This window comes from Oncorhynchus mykiss, chromosome 27 (genome assembly GCF_013265735.2).
Source record: "Oncorhynchus mykiss isolate Arlee chromosome 27, USDA_OmykA_1.1, whole genome shotgun sequence".
Classification (NCBI taxonomy): domain Eukaryota; kingdom Metazoa; phylum Chordata; class Actinopteri; order Salmoniformes; family Salmonidae; genus Oncorhynchus; species Oncorhynchus mykiss.
The window spans coordinates 16240001-16260111 of NC_048591.1; the positions used below are offsets into that span (position 1 = coordinate 16240001).

At 45.2% G+C, this 20111-nt stretch overlaps 1 protein-coding gene across 3 annotated transcripts in view; it reads right to left on the bottom strand.

The window, feature by feature from the left end:
• ift80 (intraflagellar transport 80 homolog (Chlamydomonas)) overlaps positions 1 to 20045 on the bottom strand; it is a 66801-nt gene extending 46756 nt beyond the window's left edge. The window contains exons 1-8 of one of the 3 annotated variants that reach the window (XM_036965870.1): positions 19910 to 20045; positions 18258 to 18341; positions 17309 to 17530; positions 13128 to 13238; positions 12944 to 13012; positions 9358 to 9467; positions 6362 to 6451; positions 6092 to 6229 (exon numbers count right to left, since the gene is read on the bottom strand). In XM_036965870.1, the coding sequence (XP_036821765.1) occupies positions 6092 to 6229; positions 6362 to 6451; positions 9358 to 9467; positions 12944 to 13012; positions 13128 to 13238; positions 17309 to 17530; positions 18258 to 18294 (777 nt within the window). In that variant the 5' untranslated portion in view covers positions 18295 to 18341; positions 19910 to 20045. The other 2 variants (XM_021587742.2, XM_036965871.1) reach the window with 2 other exon arrangements.
• Positions 20046 to 20111: the final 66 nt, after the last annotated feature.

Consider the following 20111-nt stretch of genomic DNA (forward strand, 5'->3'; position numbering starts at 1 on the left):
GTTGGCCAGAGGCTGGCAGCCAAGCAGGGCACACTGGAGTGGTACAGCCTGGAGAATAGAAACTGATACTTTATAGAACGGAAGGGAGACACACTGATCCCAGCCTTAAAGTCTAAGTGAAGGGACCTCACAGGGAACCTAAAGTCACATACAGTACGTTCCCTAGAGAGAAACAAGGACAAGATACAACTGAGGAAATATGAGTGGTGGGATAAAAAGTCAGTTAGGAGAAAGACAGAGGCCATGGCAAATAGACAAGAGAAAAGAGAGCGACCCAGGGGTGGAAATGAGGAATCAAAAGACGTGGATTGATAGCAGCCTTGTATCAAAACTGAAAAAGAGAGATGCTGCTTATAAACAGGGCAAGGTGACTGGGGGAAAAAATATGGTTAAACAGTACAAATACGACCTAAACATGTAAAGTGACAAAGTGGAGGAGCAATTCAGCGGGTTGGACACAAGGCGAATGTGGCAGAGGCTCCTAACTATCACGGATTACGAGAAGAAAAGCCAGCCACATCACCAACGCCAACCTACCGGAGGAGTTAAACACCTTTTAGTCACGATTTGAGCACAATGACACTGAGCTGCCGAAGAGAGCCCCCAATGACAACGTGGGCTACACATGTAAGTCATTCAAACGTGTTAACCCTCAAGGCTGGCGGCCCAGACAGAATCCCTAGCTGTGCCCTCAGAGCATGTGCAGACCAGTTGGCTGTTATGTTCTCTGACATTTTCAACCTCTCCCTAGCTCCGGTTGCTATGCCCACCTGGGGAAAGAAACTGAACGACTACCAACCAGTAGCACTCATTTCCGTCAACATGAAGTGCTTTGAGAGGCTAGTCAAATCTACCTCCCTGACAGATCCACGGACGACGCAATTGCACTGCACACTGCCCTTACCCACCTGGACAAAAGGAATGCATATGTGAGGATGCTGTTCATCGACTTCAGCTCGGCCTACAATAACATAGTGCCCTATAAACTCAATACAAAGCTCACAGCCCTGGGTCTAAATGTCTCCCTATGTAACTCGGTCCTGGACTTGCTGATGGGCCGCCCCCAGGTTGTGACGGTACGTAACATTACCTCCTTGACACTGATTCTCAACAAGGGGGCCCCACAAGGGTGCATCCTTAGTCCCCTCCTGTATTCCCTGTATACCCACGATTGCGTGGCCTCACACAGTTCCAACTCCTTCATCAAGTTCGCTGACGACAGTAGTAGGTCTGATTACCAACAACAACAACAACGAGACACTCTGATACCGTGGTGCCAGGTAAACAACCTCCCCCTTAATGTTAGCAAAACAAATATTGTGATTGTGGACATCAGGAGGAACCAGGCTGGACACCCCCATCCTCATCAACAGGGCCGCCGTGGAGACGGTCAAGAACATCAAATTCCTCGACGTACACATCTCAGAGAAGATGAAATGGTCTAACCACACGGACAACGTGGTGAAGGCACGACAGCGACTCTTCACCCTCAGGATGTTGAAGAAATTTGGCCTGTCCCGAGGGCCCTACGGGAGCACCATCGAGAGCATACGGTCAGGCTGCCTGGTACGGAAACTTCACCCCCACAGACGGCAAGGCTGTTCAGACGGTGATACATGCAGCCAAACGCACCATTGGGTGCACACTGCCTGCCTTCACCTACAACACCAGGTGTCTCAGGAAGGCAAAGAAGATCATCAGGGACTCCCAGCCACCCAAGCCCTGCTCTCCCCATTTCAATTACTCAGTTGTGGGCAGTACATGAGCATCATGGCAAAAACAGCAAGACTTTCTACCCTCAGACCATCAAGCTGCTTCACTCCCCGCACCCCTTCAATGGTCATGCTGCTCCCTCTATGGACACTCCCCCACCCCCCAACAGTCTTTACTCTGCCTCCACCCCAAAGATATGTCTTCATTCATCACTGCTACAGTTATGATGTATGTAGTATTATTTATACTTCTATACATTGTTTTATTACCATTTACATCATTGTATTTCACTTAGTACTGCATGTTGGAGCCTAAGATGTTCACGGTACCCAGTAAATCACACCTGCAACCCTGTACATGTGACTATTAAACACACACACACACACACACACACACACACACACACACAGAGAGAGAGAGAATGGGACACAGGTCAGACCAGACTGACCTCATAGGATTCTCCACATCATACCATGTTACACTAAAAAACGCTCCTACAGTGTTTCCAAACGCTATCAGAACCCATTGTACGGCGTATTTTCTGTGTAGCTATGTGAGCCAACAGACTGACATTGTATCAGGCAGAAAAATCACAGCTGGAGACGATAAATCATTAAATCATCAATTGCATTGATTCGGGACATTTTACGTGTCGCGCAAAATAATATCTGCATTACACCAGATACCAGTGGTATTATACTCCAAATCATGACCCCCTCCCCTTCAGAACAACGCTCCAACTGTCAGCTATACATTTGACAATTTATGACGACTTATCTCCTATGGCTGTGTGAGTGGGGCAGGCAGATGTTATGGGAGTGGAGAGGGAGCCTCAGACTTTCCACTTCCAATGTGTGTGTGTGTGTGTGTGTGTGTGTGTGTGTGTGTGTGTGTGTGTGTGTGGTGTCGGGTGGTAGGAAACCCAGCACAGATTTAGAACACATTTCTGACTTCATGTCATAGCGCTGTTTCAGATGAGGTCAAATAGATGGGCAAATAGCAGCTTTAAGAAGCCATCAGCCACTCCTGATTGAGTACAGGCTTTCTGGAGCAGGACAGCCATTGCACATTGGTTTTGGCTAATTAGTGCAGTGAAGGGTTCCTGGTTCTCGGTTCCTGGACTGGGCCAGAGCTGGGCCACGTCTTCAGTCTCAACCACATCCTGGGAACAGCAGGTATTAATAGCCCAATGATTGTTCTGAACATTTCAATTAAGACCTGAAACAAGACCCAACATGGGACAGAACACGGCGTCTGGCGTGCGTTAGGTTATCAGTGAGCTGGAGTGGGGGTTTCTGTCTGGAAGAGTCTGCAGAGGTATTCATGGTAGAGAGGAAAGTTGAAGACAGAAAAACAATCTACCATCTTACCGTGATGTCATAGCATCCACAGGAGCGTCATCATCAGACTGTATTTGTTATTCTGACAAATTAGTCTAACACACACACACACTAACAGGGTCTATGATAGTGTCTGTGTACTGATCTGCAGATGAGAGAGAAAGGGGGAGAGAGAGAGAAAGGGGAAGAGAGAGAGAAAGGGGAAGAGAGAGAGAGAAATTTGAACATCTTGGCCATGTTCTGTTATAATCTCCACCCGGCACAGCCAGAAGAGGACTGGCCACCCCACATAGCCTGGTTCCTCTCTAGGTTTCTTCCTAGGTTTTGGCCTTTCTAGGGAGTTTTTCCTAGCCACCGTGCTTTTACACCTGCATTGCTTGCTGTTTGGGGTTTTAGGCTGGGTTTCTGTACAGCACTTTGAGATATCAGCTGATGTACGAAGGACTATATTAATACATTTGATTTGATTTGAGAAAGGGGGGGTGGGAAGGGAAGGCAAGAGAAAGACAGAGAGGGAAGGAGAGAGGGCACAATGAGTCACACTTGTTAGTGAGTGTCACAGTGTCAGGGATCGTGACAGAGTCCAGACGCTAGACACCAGCTGCAGTGCCTCGTAAATAGACTGTTGTCTCGCAGGCCCATTGGAGTGCATGCACGCACGCAGGCACACACACACGCAGGCACACACACACGCAGGCACACACACACACGCAGGCACACACACACACGCAGGCACACACACACACGCAGTCACACACACACACACGCAGTCACACACACACACACGCAGGCACACACACACACGCAGGCACACACACACTCACTTCTTGTGCTCAAATCCAGTAAAAAAAAGTGACAGTGTACTGCTTTGTGCTTAATAGAGAATCTAAGATCTGCCATGCCTAAAGAGGAGAGGGGCTGGGGACAAGACCCTAACAGTTGCTCCCTTATTCAAGTCAATAGAGAGACATATATCAAGATAATCAACTATCCATAAAAATAAAAAAACATGAGAAAAATTGATCAAGTTCAGTCCTGGGCTGACGTTGAGACTAGCCCCAACATGTGTGTGTCTGTATCTGTGCATCTTTGTTAATGTGTGCCTCAGTATCTGTGTGTGTGCGTGTAATGGGGTATCCCCCCTCCTCCCAGCACTGTGATAATGAGGAGGGTAATGCACTTCATCTGTCCCATGGAGGGATAGAGAGAGTGAAAGAGAGCGAGATAGAGAGAAAGAAAAAAAGAAAAGGTGACAGAGAGATAGATAGAGAGGAGGAGAGAAGTCCTGCTGGAGGTTAGGGGTTAAACGTGCTTGGCCGTTCCTGCTGAGGCAGCGCTCTGTAAAGTGCAAGGTTTCATTGTACCAGATACAGAATGAAACTCCTGCCCATTAGTCACGGTAGTAACAGCAAAGATTCCTCACTGTGCTTAACTCCTTCTGCACCGCAGCCCAACTACAGCCCAGATACAGGCAGGGATGCAACAGTTACCCTGCACGTACTGGAACACAGCCTACACACCAAATGTGAAGGAGACTGAAAGCAAGGGCCGCTGGGCCGACAGAACACGGGATCAGATTCATCAACTTATCAAGGAGCAGTTATGAAGTGACTTTTGAGTGGCCTTCTCTCTCTCTTTGTTTCTCTTCTTCCTCGGTCTTCTTCTCCCTGGTGTTGAGCAACCCTCCCACGGCGGTCCAGGGCCGGGCTACAGTATACACCACACTCTCCCTCTGTGGCCTGGGAGGAGGTGAAGGCAAACAGACCCTTACTCCAGTTAGAGTTACTCTACGCGTCATCAGAAAGAGAGAGAGCGCCACAGTCAAACCCACCACAAGACAGAGTGGCGCAATGACAAACAATGGGACAGACCCACAACGTAAACAAACTCACAACACAGAGACATTATTGTCATTGTGAAGAAAGGTGATTTAGGTTCATTATGCGACACAATTACACCCGCTCAAAGAGTTTGTGGTCTCACTAGTCCAAATAATCTTATTGGATTTGTGTACTCAATAAAAAAATAAAGCAATATTTACAGTGTGAAAAGAAGATAGCAGCAAGAGTACAGTAATAAGCACTATCTTTTTTCTGACTCGTAATCCCTAAACGCTAGTAACAGGCTTGAATGGAATAGCGTCCTACTGAGGGTTCAACTCAGAAGAACAAGATGGCTTCCTTCCTCTCCACATCTACTTTCCTTCATCCACACTGATCTGTAACAACTAGACAAGTGAAAGCTAATACCCTTGAATACACACATGCATGCACAAACTAAAATACACAGTGTTTACAAGCGCACACACACAACCTCTTCCATAACCTCGGTGTTGTGTAGACATCTGCGTTGGCTCAGAGTCTCTCTCCAGACCCTTTGTTTTGGTGCAAAAAAAATGCCATTTGATTCTAATTAGATCAAAATGTAGCATGAAATGAGTGGTGATCAGTGCAGAGGACCAGAGCCCTGTGCTGTTTGTTTTCATTAGGCCACGTCTCATAGAGCAATACACTGACATTTCTATTCTAACTAAACAAGGAATCCAGCTAAGATATATTGTTTCTGGCCATACGTTGAAGAATAATAAAACAACATTTTTTACCTTTATTTAACTAGGCAAGTCAGTTAAGAACAAATTGTTATTTTCAATGACGGCCTAGGAACAGTTGGTTAGTTGCCTTGTTCAGGGGCAAAACGACAGATGTTTAACTTGTCAGCTCGGGGATTCGATCTTGCAACCTTCTGGTTACTAGTCCAACGCTCTAGGCTATCCATCACTCGCTCACTACAAGTCCACTTACCATCAACAGCACTATCAGCCCCAGATATTAATACTGACATGTGACAGAGACTAATGAGCTAAGTGTACAGAGAGAGACTCACACCATGCATTCACCATCTACTTCCACACACTAGGGAAGAGATGGAGGACCTCTTACAGAACCAGGTTTGTCACACTGAAACACACACAGTGACAGTGCACAGAGGTGTGTGAGGGGTTGGCAGTGGACGTGTGGTGGGGTGAGGGGAGCCCTTACCCCGGTCTTGTCACAGAGGCGCAGGGTGTTGAAGGAGCCCACGGCGAACACCTCCCCATCCGGAGACCAGGACACCGAGGTCACAGGGTAGTCATGGGACGAGGACGTGTATAGCAGACGACCATAGCTGTCCCACACCTGAGAGGGGGAAGGAGGGGGAGAGAAGGAGAGAGAGGTGGGAGAAGGAACAGGGTCAATTAGACAGTATTGCGACTGCATGATACACACGTTATAACACAGTTCATTTTTGGATCACGGGACACACTTGACCTTGTATTTACAGTCCTCTCCACTTGACAGTATCAGGTCATTCACAGAGTTCCAGTCCACCTTCAGAATGATCCCATCATGGGCCTTCCACTGGGGAGAGAAAGGGAGCGAGGGACAAGGAAGAGATGAGGGAGCAGAGAAAGAGCAGATGTTTATGCGAGAGCAGTGATATTCTCCATACCCAACCAATACATTCAGGATCACACCTCAGTTAACCAGTCCCAGGGAAGGAAAGAGAGGAAAGGAAAGAGGGGGGGTGCAGGTCCATATCGATATACTACACGCTGGGCTGAAGGCTAATATGACTCAGGTTTTTTTGTCAAGGACAAGCGGGAGAAGTCTGCAGGGAGACAAGACAAAGCAGATACAGGGAGGAGAGCGTTCTTATCAGAAGGAGCCTAGTAGACAAGAAGAGAGAGAGAGAGAGCTATAGGTCGAGCGAGGTGCTCTCTCTGACAGCCTCCCAGTCTGCTCTGTGTTAATGTAAAAGCTTGGACTTGGCTCTAATTGGAAACAGGGCAGAGCCTTCACAGGTCGCCACGGGTGCGAGATCACACACACGACCCCGTCAGAGACCCCATTACATCTCTGTAATACACACACACACTAACTCACACACCCCAGCGTTCACCAAGTGACTTACTGACACATCCTGATGTGCTGCTTATTGTTCAGCATACTGAATGGGACTGGGAAAAATCGTCAGAATAGTTTCCCCTTCAAAAAAGTAAGGAGAGGTTGGACAGTCACACAGTGCATTCAGACCTGACATTGTTACGCTACAGCCTTATTCTAAAATTGATTAAATCATTTCCCCCCCTCCATCTACACAGTACCCCATAATGGCAAAGAGAAAACAGGTTGTCATTTTTGCAAATGTATTAAAACTAAAAAACAGAAATACTTTATTTACACAAGTATTCAGATCCTTTGCAATGAGACTCGAAATTGAGCTCAGGTGCATCCTGTTTCCATTGATCATCCTTGAGATGTTTCTACAACTTGATTGGAGTCCTCCTGTGGTACATTCAATTGATTGGACATGATTTGGAAAGGCACACACCTGTCTATATAAGGTCCCACAGTTGACAGTGCATGTCAGATCAAAAACAAAGCCATGAGGTCGAAGGAATTGTCCGTAGAGCTCCAAGACAGGATTGTGTCGAGGCACAGACCTGGGGAAGGGTACCAAAAAAATGTCTGCAGCATTGAAGTTCTTCATTATTCTTAAATGGAAGAAGTTTGGAACCACCAAGACTCTTCCTAGAGCTGGCTGCCCAGCCAAACTGAGCAATCGGGGGAGAAGGGCCTTGGTCAGGGAGGTGACCAGGAACACAATGGTCACTCTGACAGAGTTCCAGAGTTCCTCTGTGGAGATGGGAGAATCTTCTAGAAGGATAACCATCGCTGCATCACTCCACCAATCAGGCCTTTATGGTAGAGTGGCCAGACGGAAGCCACTCCTCAGTAAAAGGAACATGACAGCCCGCTTGGAGTTTGCCAAAAGGCACCTCAAGGACTCTCAGACCATGAGAAACAAGATTCTCTGGTCTGATGAAAACAAAATTGAACTCTTTGGCCTGAATGCCAAGCGTCACGTCTGGAGGAAACCTGGCACCATCCCTACGGTGAAACATGGTGGTGACAGCATCATGCTGAGGGGATGTTTTTCAGCGGCAAGGACTAAGAGACTAGTCAGGATAGAGGGAAAGATGAACAGAGCAAAGTACAGAGAGATTCTTGAAGAAAATCTGCTCAGACTGGGGCGAAGGTTCACCTTCCAACAGTACAACGACCCTAAGCACACAGCCAAGACAACGCAAGAGTGACTTCGGGACAAGTCTCTGAACATCTCTGGAGAGACCTGATAAAAGCTGTGCAGCGACGCTCCCCATCCAACCTGACAAGAGCTTGAGAGGATCTGCAGAGAAGAATGTGAGAAACTCCACAAATACAGGTGTGCCAAGCTTGTAGCGTCATACCCAAGAAGACTCGAAGCTGTAATCGTTGCCAAAGGTGCTTCAACAAAGTACTGAGTAAAGGGTCTGAAGACTTATGTAAATGTGAATTTCTTTTTAAATAAATTTTCAAAAAAATCTAAACACCTGTTTTTGCTTTGTCATTATGGGGTATTGTGTGTAGATTGATGAGAAAAGAAAAAAAAAATGTTACCTTTACTTAACTAGGCAAGTCAGTTAAGAACCATATTATTTACAATGACGGCCTAGAAACAGTGGGTTAACTGCCTTGTCCAGGGGCAGAACGACAGATTTTACCTTGTCAGCTCGGGGATTCGATCCAGCAACCTTTCAGTAACTGGCCCAACGCTCTAACCACTAGGCAACCAGACGCCCAAATTTAATCCATTTTAGAATTAGAACGTAACAAAAAGTAGAAAAAGTCAAAGGGTCTGAATACTTTCCGAAGGCACTGTAGGTCAATACTCATGAGATGTATCGACCAACTAATAACCAGAGGCACGTGCCATAAAAGGAGGACGAGAGGAGGAGTCAACTCAGTCATGGTCTCCTTTCTCCTCCTGCCATGTGAAGGTTATCACTACAACTCCTGATCTCCACCCCCCCCCCCCCACCCCCCACACCGCCCCGCCTCCCCAAACCACTTTCTCTCCCACGACTCTGTCTCTCCCCAAAGGGAGCAGGGGGATGGGGTGAGGGGGTTTGGGGGGGGGGGTTGTAGGGCTCACAGAGTTGTGCAGGGGGTTTCTCCATATACTGCCAGCTGTTGCTCTGCTCAGAGGGAGGGAAGAGGTGGGGGGAGGGGGGTGCACACTAAACCCTCTGGTGTTTACTCAGGGTCCCAGGCACAATTCAGTGCCAAAAACAATAAACAAATGTACATGAACAAGAAGAATACTCACTGGAGTGCGAGGTCTTCAAGCCCCACACACACACACACACACACACACACACACACACACACACACACACACACACACACACACACACACACACACACACACAGAGAGAGAGTACCTGTAGGAGCTTGGCACTAGGTTGCAGGGGCTTGATTATCAGCAGTCTGCCTGACGTGTACAGGATCCTATCAGAGTCCGGGCCCCAGGCCACCGAGTACACAGGAGACCCTGAGAAAGAGAGAGAGAGAGAGAGAGAGAGAGAGAGAGAGACACACACACAGCAGGAGGTGAGGAATCACACTGCTTAACAATGTCCATGTGCTTAAACAATAACTTTTATAATACTATTTTCATAACACATCCATTAACATCAGAAAATTATGACAACTGGAACTTGTTTAAGGCCATTTCACAGTTGCATCTCCTTCTCAGACAGCGTGACATATAATAAAGTAATTCTGTCAGTAGAAGATCCACTAGTTAGTTGACTCTGGTTTCATCAGAGCATTGACTAGCTATCACACAGTTTACCTCGAGGCAGTCCTTATCAAAGAGGGAGAAGTGCTTGGTGTTCCTTACAAACACAGAGACACTGCTGCAGCTGGAGGAGATTGCATTTCTAATCTCCACACCACAGCAGTGTCATATTTACTCTTAAGGCTCACCTCGTACAGCCTGTAGGAATGGGGTTTTGCGTGCAAAGCTTGCTGGAATCCTGCAGATCTGGCTGTGTATCACACCAAGACAGCTGAGCGTTAAGAGAAACCTGCCTAAACCGTGTGTGTGTGTGTGTGTGTGTGTGTGTGTGTGTGAGTGAGTGAGAAAGAGGCAGGCTGACATTTAACCCTGCTTGTGGTTTCTCAAATGCCAAGAGGTCACATGATCGCGGGCTGACAATGAGAGACGGCTGAGACGAGTTCCCTCTGCCCCCCTCCTCATCTTCTACACACGTCCTCTCCTCCCTCGCTCTTCCTCCCCCACACAAATGGGACACGGTTACATCATCTCACTCAAGACTCACAACAACGGCCCCCAGCTGTACCCGTGAGTCCTGCAGTGTGTGTGTGCATAAGGGGGCGCAGCACCTGCACAGATGCATCTGCAGTGTGGATGATGTGTCCACACCTGTTAGGAGACACCACCAGTTCCTCCATGCGCTCTACAAATCTGTACGTGCAACAGCGGCTGTGCAGCTCACTCCCTCTCAAGCCTGTCCAGTCAATGCCATGGTTCACAACAACACAGACAGACACATTAAATAGAGGACTGAGGGAGAATGTGCATCGTGTGGCGAAACTGCTCCTGCCTCTGCCCAGTTTTCTATGGAAGCAAAGAGCCCATTCATTCAGGAGAATGCATCCATGTCATCCGGATGGCCACGTTTTACCATCAACGGCAACATTTCTTGGGGGCCACTTCTGAGAAGATATTTCAAAATGGCACAATGAATCAATTAATAAGTAAACCATCTGTATGCGAGTACTGGTTAGAGAAATGGATCATTAGGAGTTTTTTTTAATGGATTTTAATAAAACTCCACTCCAATAAACCTTTGAAACTTTACGGTGCCTTTAATAAAAATGGAACTGGAGCATTGGCTGCATTTTCAACTGTATCCAGCAGCATTACACCCTAATAGTTCAACACACACACACACACACTTCTCTCTGTCTGCCAGATTGTCATCTTAAATCCTCCATGGCTGTCATCTTAAATCATCTGGCTGGACTAAACACTATTAACACAAAGGCCATCTTTCAGATCGTCGCACCGGCATCGTTTACAGCAGTTTTAAATACACACAGACAGACACACTGTACGCACACACACTGTAAAGACACTGTACACACACACAAATCCCAACTGTGGAAGTAAATGTGAAAGCCTAAAAATTGTCAGAACATGAGGCATATCCTGTAGAGCTTCAAACTGCACTAGTCTTTCTATATGTACTGTGACGACATTATCTAGGTTACTACATAACCACCATTCTCAGAGCTGTATAATGGCAGTGCATCATGCCACTTGTCCTCAACCAAAAGCTCCACCAAAAGTGGAGAAACTTTTGTGACACGGCACAGAGAATACACATGAACAGTATTGTACCGCTCTGTGACAAGCATTTCTCTTTTCATCAAATCCCTTTCGCTCTCTCTCTACATACCGCTCTCTCGCTCTCATCCAGTGAGGTGCCCTAAAAAGCAGAAGGGGCCTTAATGAACACAGCGGTCTGTGTGTGAGACTTTAATTGGTGGCTGTGTGTTGCCTTATGTTTACAAAATTTCCGCTAGCGCCGTCTCTCTCTCTCTGTAACTCACGTGGCTGTGTTCATGGGTTTGACCTCATTACAACTGTCCCTGGCCCGGCCCCAGCAGGTCCTCTGCCTGGGCACAGAGTGCGAGAGAGACCTACAGGCGGCTTGAAAAAGCACCAGGCTGACACACTCACCCCCTATGATTAACACAGTGCATCCTCATTCACACATGGGTAGTGAATTTTTTTTTCCTCGAGTCAAGCCGAAGTCGGTAGCCGAAGTCCACACCCCTTCGTTGATGATTGGTCAACAGTAGGGATTATTCAATTATATGTTTGTTGTCATTCAACGAGAGACGACTCATTTTCATGCACATTGTTTCACTTGAGATATACTGCCACAAACATCTTAGTTAGATGTAAAATTGTTCTTCTTGGCATATACAGTACCAGTCAAAAGTTTGGACACACCTACTCATTCAACGGTTTTTCTTTATTTTGACTATTTTCTACATTGTAGAATAATAATGAAGACATCAAAACTATGAAATAACACATATGGAATCATGTAGTAACCAAAAAAAAGTCTTAAATCAAAATACATTTTGTTTTTGAGATTCTTCAAAGTAGCCACCCTTTGCCTTGATGACAGCTTTGCACACTCTTGGCATTCTCTCAACCAGCTTCACCTGGAATGCTTTTCCAACAGTGACGGAGTTCCCACATGTATTTTGATTTGTTTAACATTATTTTGGTTACTACATGATTCCATATGTGTTATTTCATAGTTTATGTCTTCACTATTATTCTACAATGTAGAAAATAGTAAAATAAAGAAAAACCCTGGAATGAGTAGGTGTGTCCAAACTTTTGACTGGTACTGCACATAAAAATGAATTACAGATTTCTTGAGGATGTGTACACTGGCTATGACATCTCAAGAAGGACTAACAGAACTATTGCCGAATTTTGTAGTTTTTCAAGCGAAGGTCTTTTAAGGGAGTATGCGAGCACACTTGATCAGTTCAGCTAAGCGCCAGTCTAACAGAAGCATGCTGACAACACTGGGCTGGAAGACTACAGCACACACACACACACACTCACATACACCTCTTCACACAGAGAGAGTGCAATGTTGTCACTACACCGTGGAGCAACTGCATCACAAAAACTACAGGGCCCCATGCTGACAAAACAGAAAATTGTTAAAAAGGGACAATATTGGTGGCTGCATTTGTTTCAAAACAAAGTGTGGCTATGCACTGCGAGTCTGCTGCGCAAATTCATTTTCAAATACACAAAGTGTGGCTATGCACTGCGAGTCTGCTGCGCAAATTCATTTTCAAATACACAAAGTGTGGCTATGCACTGCGAGTCTGCTGCGCAAATTCATTTTCAAATACAGTAAGTGCTGAGCTGAGTGGTTGAAAGAATAGTTTGAAACATTTTACCTTGCTGGGCCAAGGTAGACCTCAGCATGCCACTCTTAGACCAGATCTTGATCTGTCCGTCCTCCCCAGCTGAGGAAACAACATCAACAATCTGAGTTACAACCTACGGCAGTTATAACAAACGTGTTACTGAGCAGCGTATTACATTCTCTTGTGTGTGTTTATTACCCTGTGTCCCCCTCACCTGTGATGAGAGCGGTCCCGTCGTAGTTCCATCTCCCGGCTAATACAGCTCCTTTGTGGGCCTCCACACTCTTCTCAATACGGCCCATCTTAGAGGCCAGGTGGAACTTGCCTACAGACGGACAACAGAACAGACAGGTTGAAGACAGGTACAGTCCATTAGATATGAAGGAAATATACTGTATAAACTGTCTCTCCAGTTCTAAATCTCACTTGAGAGGCAAAGAACAGTCAAAACGCACGCTAAAAGCATAACACATGATGTCAGGAGAGTTCATAAATACAAAGAATATGGGCACTCGGCCACACACAGAAACAAACAAATAGATAAACATAAAGAACTGTAACCAATGGAGTCAGGATCTCATACATAATGTATTTTGCTCCACTGTCCTGGTTGGTAGCAACCTTCTGAAGACACATTTCTTACACAAAACGGAAGAATGAAAGCGATGTCTCTCTGCTGCTTAAATTAAACAGTTTCCTATCTGCTAGAGACGGGAAGCGATCAGGCATGGAGACAGTTATCAAAGACACTAGCCTACCATATACTTTGTGGCGGTGCGTATTAAAAAATACAGAGTGTTCTATGTAATTTCTGGTTGCCTAAAACTGCAAATCAGCATGATGCTTCTCTCTCCAGTTTCTATATTTGGATGTCCTAACAAATGTGAATGTCGCAGACCCAGAAAAACAGGTAGTGTGTATACGACCATGGCTGCTGTATTAAAGGACGGTCAGAATTAAAATAGGCTTTTAAAAATGTCATTTATATTAACGACCTGACTGTTAAACACCACATTGAAACTGCTCACAGAATTTGCTCTGTCTGTCAGTACTACGAACCAAACCCATTTTTGACATATCGCCTCAGAGGCCCACGCAGCAAATGAGGTTGGAGAAAGCCACAAAAGTTACTATAGATTTTCCCCACACACACCAAAGCTATACATCTGTGGTTTCTATTTAACCATTTCATAGCCATGTGAAATTTCACTGACATTAAAAACAGAAACCAGAAAAATGTGCCGTTACAAGCTGCAACGGACTATTGTGGAATCCCCCCTCCCCTCCCCAAAAAATGTTGAAGTTGCTGTGCGTTAAGATATAGGACTAGTACATTCAAAACATAAACACTGCCTCTCCATAAAGGAAACCAATGACTTGTTCTAAAAAGCAGTCAATTGTGATAATATTACCTATATGATGACTATAATCATTATGTACCAGAAAGACAGATGCAAACGTTTTCATGACTACATGATCTGCCAGGGAAAATTGCTGCTTCAGTTTGTGGGTGTGTTTATGCAACCCTACACTGCCATTAACATTGTGACCACACGTCGCCTGCCATCGCCGTACATCTCCACTCTGTGTGTTTAGAGCTGATATAGACACAGGAGAACAACAAGAATCCTGTGCTCTGAATCAGCTTTGAGGAGTTAGCGAGGTAACTTCTGTCAACTTGAGTTCAACTCGGGATAACCGGTACCACAAAAGTGGCTCACCTTTTAGACTGGTAAATTTCTATGGCAACGAATCCTTCAGAACTATCTTGCTCCAGGCAGGCTAACTCCGGGCTAACTCCATTTACCCTGAATAATGTTTCTGAGCATTTAATTGAAGACCAATTAAATCAGATACCATCCCACTCACAAAGATTGTGACGGCGTCCTCTTCATTTGAGGAAGACGACTGATTAAATGTTATTCATCCCCCCTAAAAAAAAATGTATATTAACTGAAACTAAAGTACCTATCACATTACACATTTAGTAGACCGCATTTGCCTTCCAAAATACTTTTTTTTCACGTGATAGTATTTTGACATTTGAAACGCAAACTAACAGCCATTGCTAGTGTACCAATGAGTTTAACAGTCAAATTGCCAGGGATAGAGGTTCCAAAACCTTTCTATGGATTATAAGAACACTGCTCAAAAAAATAAAGGGAACACTAAAATAACACATCCTAGATCTGAATGAATGAAATATTCTTATTAAATACTTTTTTCTTTACATAGTTGAATGTGCTGACAACAAAAATCACGCAAAAATTATCAATGGAAATCAAATGTATCAACCCATGGAGGTCTGGATTTGGAGTCACACTCAAAATTAAAGTGGAAAACCACACTACAGGCTGATCCAACTTTAATGTAATGTCCTTAAAACAAGTCAAAATGAGGCTCAGTAGTGTGTGTGGCCTCCACGTGCCTGTATGACCTCCCTACAACGCCTGGGCATGCTCCTGATGAGGTGGCGGATGGTCTCCTGAGGGATCTCCTCCAAGACCTGGACTAAAGCATCCGCCAACTCCTGGACAGTCTGTGGTGCAACGTGGCGTTGGTGGATGGAGCGAGACATGAAGTCCCAGATGTGCTCAATTGGATTCAGGTCTGGGGAACGGGCAGGCCAGTCCATAGCATCAATGCCTTCCTCTTGCAGGAACTGCTGACACACTCCAGCCACATGAGGTCTAGCATTGTCTTGCATTAGGAGGAACCCAGGGCCAACCGCACCAGCATATGGTCTCACAAGGGGTCTGAGGATCTCATCTCGGGACCTAATGGCAGTCAGGCTACCTCTGGCGAGCACATGGAGGGCTGTGCGGCCCCCCCAAAGAAATGCCACCCCACACCATGACTGACCCACCGCCAAACCGGTCATGCTGGAGGATGTTGCAGGCAGCAGAACGTTCTCCACGGCGTCTCCAGACTCTGTCACGTCTGTCACAAGTGCTCAGTGTGAACGAACCTGCTTTCATCTGTGAAGAGCACAGGGCGCCAGTGGCAAATTTGCCAATCTTGGTGTTCCTGCACGGTTTTGGGCTGTAAGCACAACCCCCACCTGTGGACGTCGGGCCCTCATACCACCCTCATGGAGTCTGTTTCTGACCGTTTGAGCAGACACATGCACATTTGTGGCCTGCTGGAGGTCATTTTGGAGGGCTCTGGCAGTGCTCCTCCTGCTCCTCCTTGCACAAAGGCGGAGGTAGCGGTCCTGCTGCTGGGTTGTTGCCCTCCTACGGCCTCCTCCACATCTCCTGATGTACTGGCCTGTCTCCTGGTAGCGCCTCCATGCTTTGCTGACAGACACAGTATACCTTCTTGCCACAGCTCGCATTGATGTGCCATCCTGGATGAGCTGCACTACCTGAGCCACTTGTGTGGGTTGTAGACTCCGTCTCATGCTACCCCTAGAGTGAAAGCACCGCCAGCATTCAAAAGTGACCAAAACATCAGCCAGGAAGCATAGGAACTGAGAAGTGGTCTGTGGTTATCACCTGCAGAACCACTCCTTTATTGGGGGTGTCTTGCTAATTGCCTATAATTTCCACCTGTTGTCTATTCCATTTGCTCAACAGCATGTGAAATTTATTGTCAATCAGTGTTGCTTCCTAAGTGGACAGTTTGATTTCACAGAAGTGTGATTGACTTGAAGTTACATTGTGTTGTTTAAGTGTTCCCTTTAATTTTTGAGCAGTGTATATAGCCACAACACAACAAGCTGTTCCACAGACAGAAGGAGCGACAGGAGTCGGAAAAAGGTGCTTGTTCATTGATAAGCACATCAAAGACGGCATTAACGATAAGTAATAAAATAAAGATGGCACTTCGAAAAGCCCATTTCACACCAAAGCCTGCTGGATTTGCAAGATACATTTTCTTTAATTTTGATTTCGGCACAACTGAAAATGTGGCACCGACTTGGCCATAGATTGATGTTTCAGCATTGCCTCAACGAAGAGCTCGGCGTTCAACGAGCCACGTGCAACAAGTTACACGCCTGCTAAGCAGGCAGATGGGCAATATCCACGGTTGTGGTACGAATGAAGCCTGACCTAGAATGTGCAGCTAACGGAAGCTTGCTTCGTAGTATTGCACTCTGGTCAATGAGAGACATTTCACACAGACCATGCGGTTATGTACCTTGGGACTCATATCCTCTATCACCTACCTAATTCAATATCAATCTGTCTTGTTGAATAATGTGAGAAACTACCATTGCTTTAAAATGCAACATTAATCTTCTATGTTAGCGGTGCCAAAAACATGTTTCAGATAGCGCTTTTAGGTATGAAAGGTGCTTCATAAATAAAGTTATCGAAACAAATTATCAAAGTCTGTTACGAGAAAATCTCGTATTATTCCTCATCATTATTGGGCCCTTTGGTGACTTGCCATCAGTGCTGGTGAGCACAAAGATCTCAGCCTGGGCCTGCTTCTTGCCTCCCACCGTCTTGGGGAACCAGTGCAGGTCGATGGGGAAGAGGTCCTCCTGCAGCTTCACCACCAGGCTGGTCTCACTGGTCAGCAGGTTCCATCTCAGGATCTGGTGGTCCTCACTGCATGAGTACAGTTCATCTGCAGTGGTCCAGCCCACACAGCTCACAAGCTCTTTATGTGTCCAGATGTTAAGGAGGACAATGGTTAGGTGGAAATAGATCAGAGCTTGCTGCAAAATATCTAAATTACTTGAACCAGGTGTGTTAGCGTTAAACTGGAACAAACGTTCTCACACCCTGTAGCCTAACTCTCTGGGTCCAGGGTTGATGACTGCAACAGACTCAACCACAGTGGTTGCTTTTCAGGTGAATTAATCAACACAGATCCTGTATTAACCTTTCTTTGTATTTAGGTAGGGCAGATCCACACACAAGTCTGAGCAATTAGCATATAAAAACATTTTCACCTACATACAGGTTGCAATAAGCATGCCTTTACAAAGGTGCCAGGCAGACCTGGGTTATCTATGCTTGATTAACCATTCAAATAGTCCCAAAACTGCAAACCCCAGCCCATCTGCCACTCCGGACAGGCTAGAGCAAACACTCAAAATATTTAAACGTTTTCAAATAGTATTTGAACCCAGGTCTGGTGGTGCACTGAATATCATATTTGTCTCAGGCAGCCTTAGCTTTGGTCCATGACGTTAGAGCGTGTGTGGAGGAACGGACACATACCTCCTAGACCAGAGCAAAGGAGGCCTAGTATGTTATTAGAGGCACAACTTCATAACATATTTTTTATTAATGATTGCTGACTCTCCTTTTTTTTTCAATAGAACAAACGAACAATCAGGTCAAAGCACTGTTGTAGTATCGTTCTTTCACAAAACTGAAAAGGATATGTTTTGGTTCCTTGAGTAATGATGTCTTTAATCTCATTGTGGTGGCTAATGTGAAGTCTTCAGAAAATAGGTACTAGGCACTCACTGTAAACAGAAGGGTTGTCATCGATCATTAAAATTGGACATAACAGTTAGTTACCAAACAGAATGTATTAGCTTGCTATACAATTAGCAAAGTGAGTAGCTAAGTAGCTAGCTATTCATAGCTAATAGTACTCAGTTTGCTAGTAACACTGGCTGATCAATTTTTAAAAAACACAGTTGTCTAGTTAGCTAAGTTGTGCCTGCATATGTTTTATTTGGAGTGCAGAAGCCATATCGCTGGCACTGACCGTGTATAGCAACTACTAAGTAGTTGATAGTTACTTGAATAGCTGCTACGCTAGCTAAATTAGCTACCTCTCTAGTCAAACAAGCGTCTGTCGTTGCTACGGTACCTTCACTGTAGCTAACGTGCTGAGTCTTCACCGTTATTACAATTGATAGCAGACAACTAATCATGTCCAGTTGCCATAGTAGCTCCACCGCTAATAGTTAATACATATAAGGTTATATATTCCTCAACAATTATACTAATCGACAAAACCAGAAAAATAGACTGATAGCTATGCAGCTAGCAAGCAATGGTCTGAAACGTAGGCAGAGATACTCATTTTCTAATTTCGCTGACGTACCAGGGCTGTGTAAATTACTATCGCGAGAGTTCCTTGGCAACAAACTCTAGAGATTCGAAGGCTTACGTTGCTAGGACTTGATGTCATGTTACAAAGGAATAATTTGTTCAAGTATTGTTTAATACTTGTTTCTGATTAACTTGAAGGGCATTCTAGAGCGTATATTGTTTCCCTGTAATGGACGGTATAATTCAATGGCTATGAAATTAATTATTACATATTCTACGGGTGCGTTCGTAAATTGCCTCTAGTGTGTCTGAGTGCGTTGTCAGATTGTCTGTTCGTAAATTCAAAGCGTTGGCGGAGGAGGAGGAATGAGCCGAGAGTTCTGATCTCACAACGGCAGTCAGCGCCCAAGCCAACTGGCTAACGTTGGCTAGCTACTTCCAGACACAAATGAGAGAACACCTCAATTTGGCCACATTACTCACCCGACCAGGGCTAGTTAGGCTGTTTTCATGTTATCTAGAGCGTTAGTGACTGTAACTGTGCTGCTAGCAACAATTTAATTCATTTTTTGGCCAACATTTACTGACACCTGTCATTCAACGGGTGTTGCACGTTCGTAAATTATCCAGTTATTCTGCGCTCTGGCACACACACGAGATTGATCTGAAATCCGAGTAGATAGCCAAAATACATTTACGAATGTTTGAGCTGCTTTTAAAAGCAAAAGTCGAATTGAAAATATTATTGCTTTTGTTTAATTCGATTTTCAAAATTGCAAGCTAGTACTGATGGTTTGGTTAGCTGAACTAGCAAGTCTGTGTTAAAGTATAGCCGTGGTATGATAAACTCGGGGCTTTAACTTTCGTATGGGTTCTCTGGAAAATAATGCAACTCCGCTAATGCTTCGTGGCACACACCTTCCACCTAGTGCATTATTTTCCATAGGACGCTTAACCTCTTGTTTATTACCCCTTACATATTTTCGACTCTTCAACTAATACAATCAAAATACAAAACATTTACCAGTACCGTAAACAACACCCTTCCGTCGTTACTAGGCAACAGTGCCCAAACGTCACTGCGCGTTCTATTTTCAAAAATTATTTTATGAAAATATCCCAAATCATTACCAAAATATAACTTATTCTTCACAATGTTAACTTGAATGCAAAAACCTGTTTTAAGTTCATGGATGCTCAAAACTAGACTTGTCATCGGCCCTCTTTTTGAA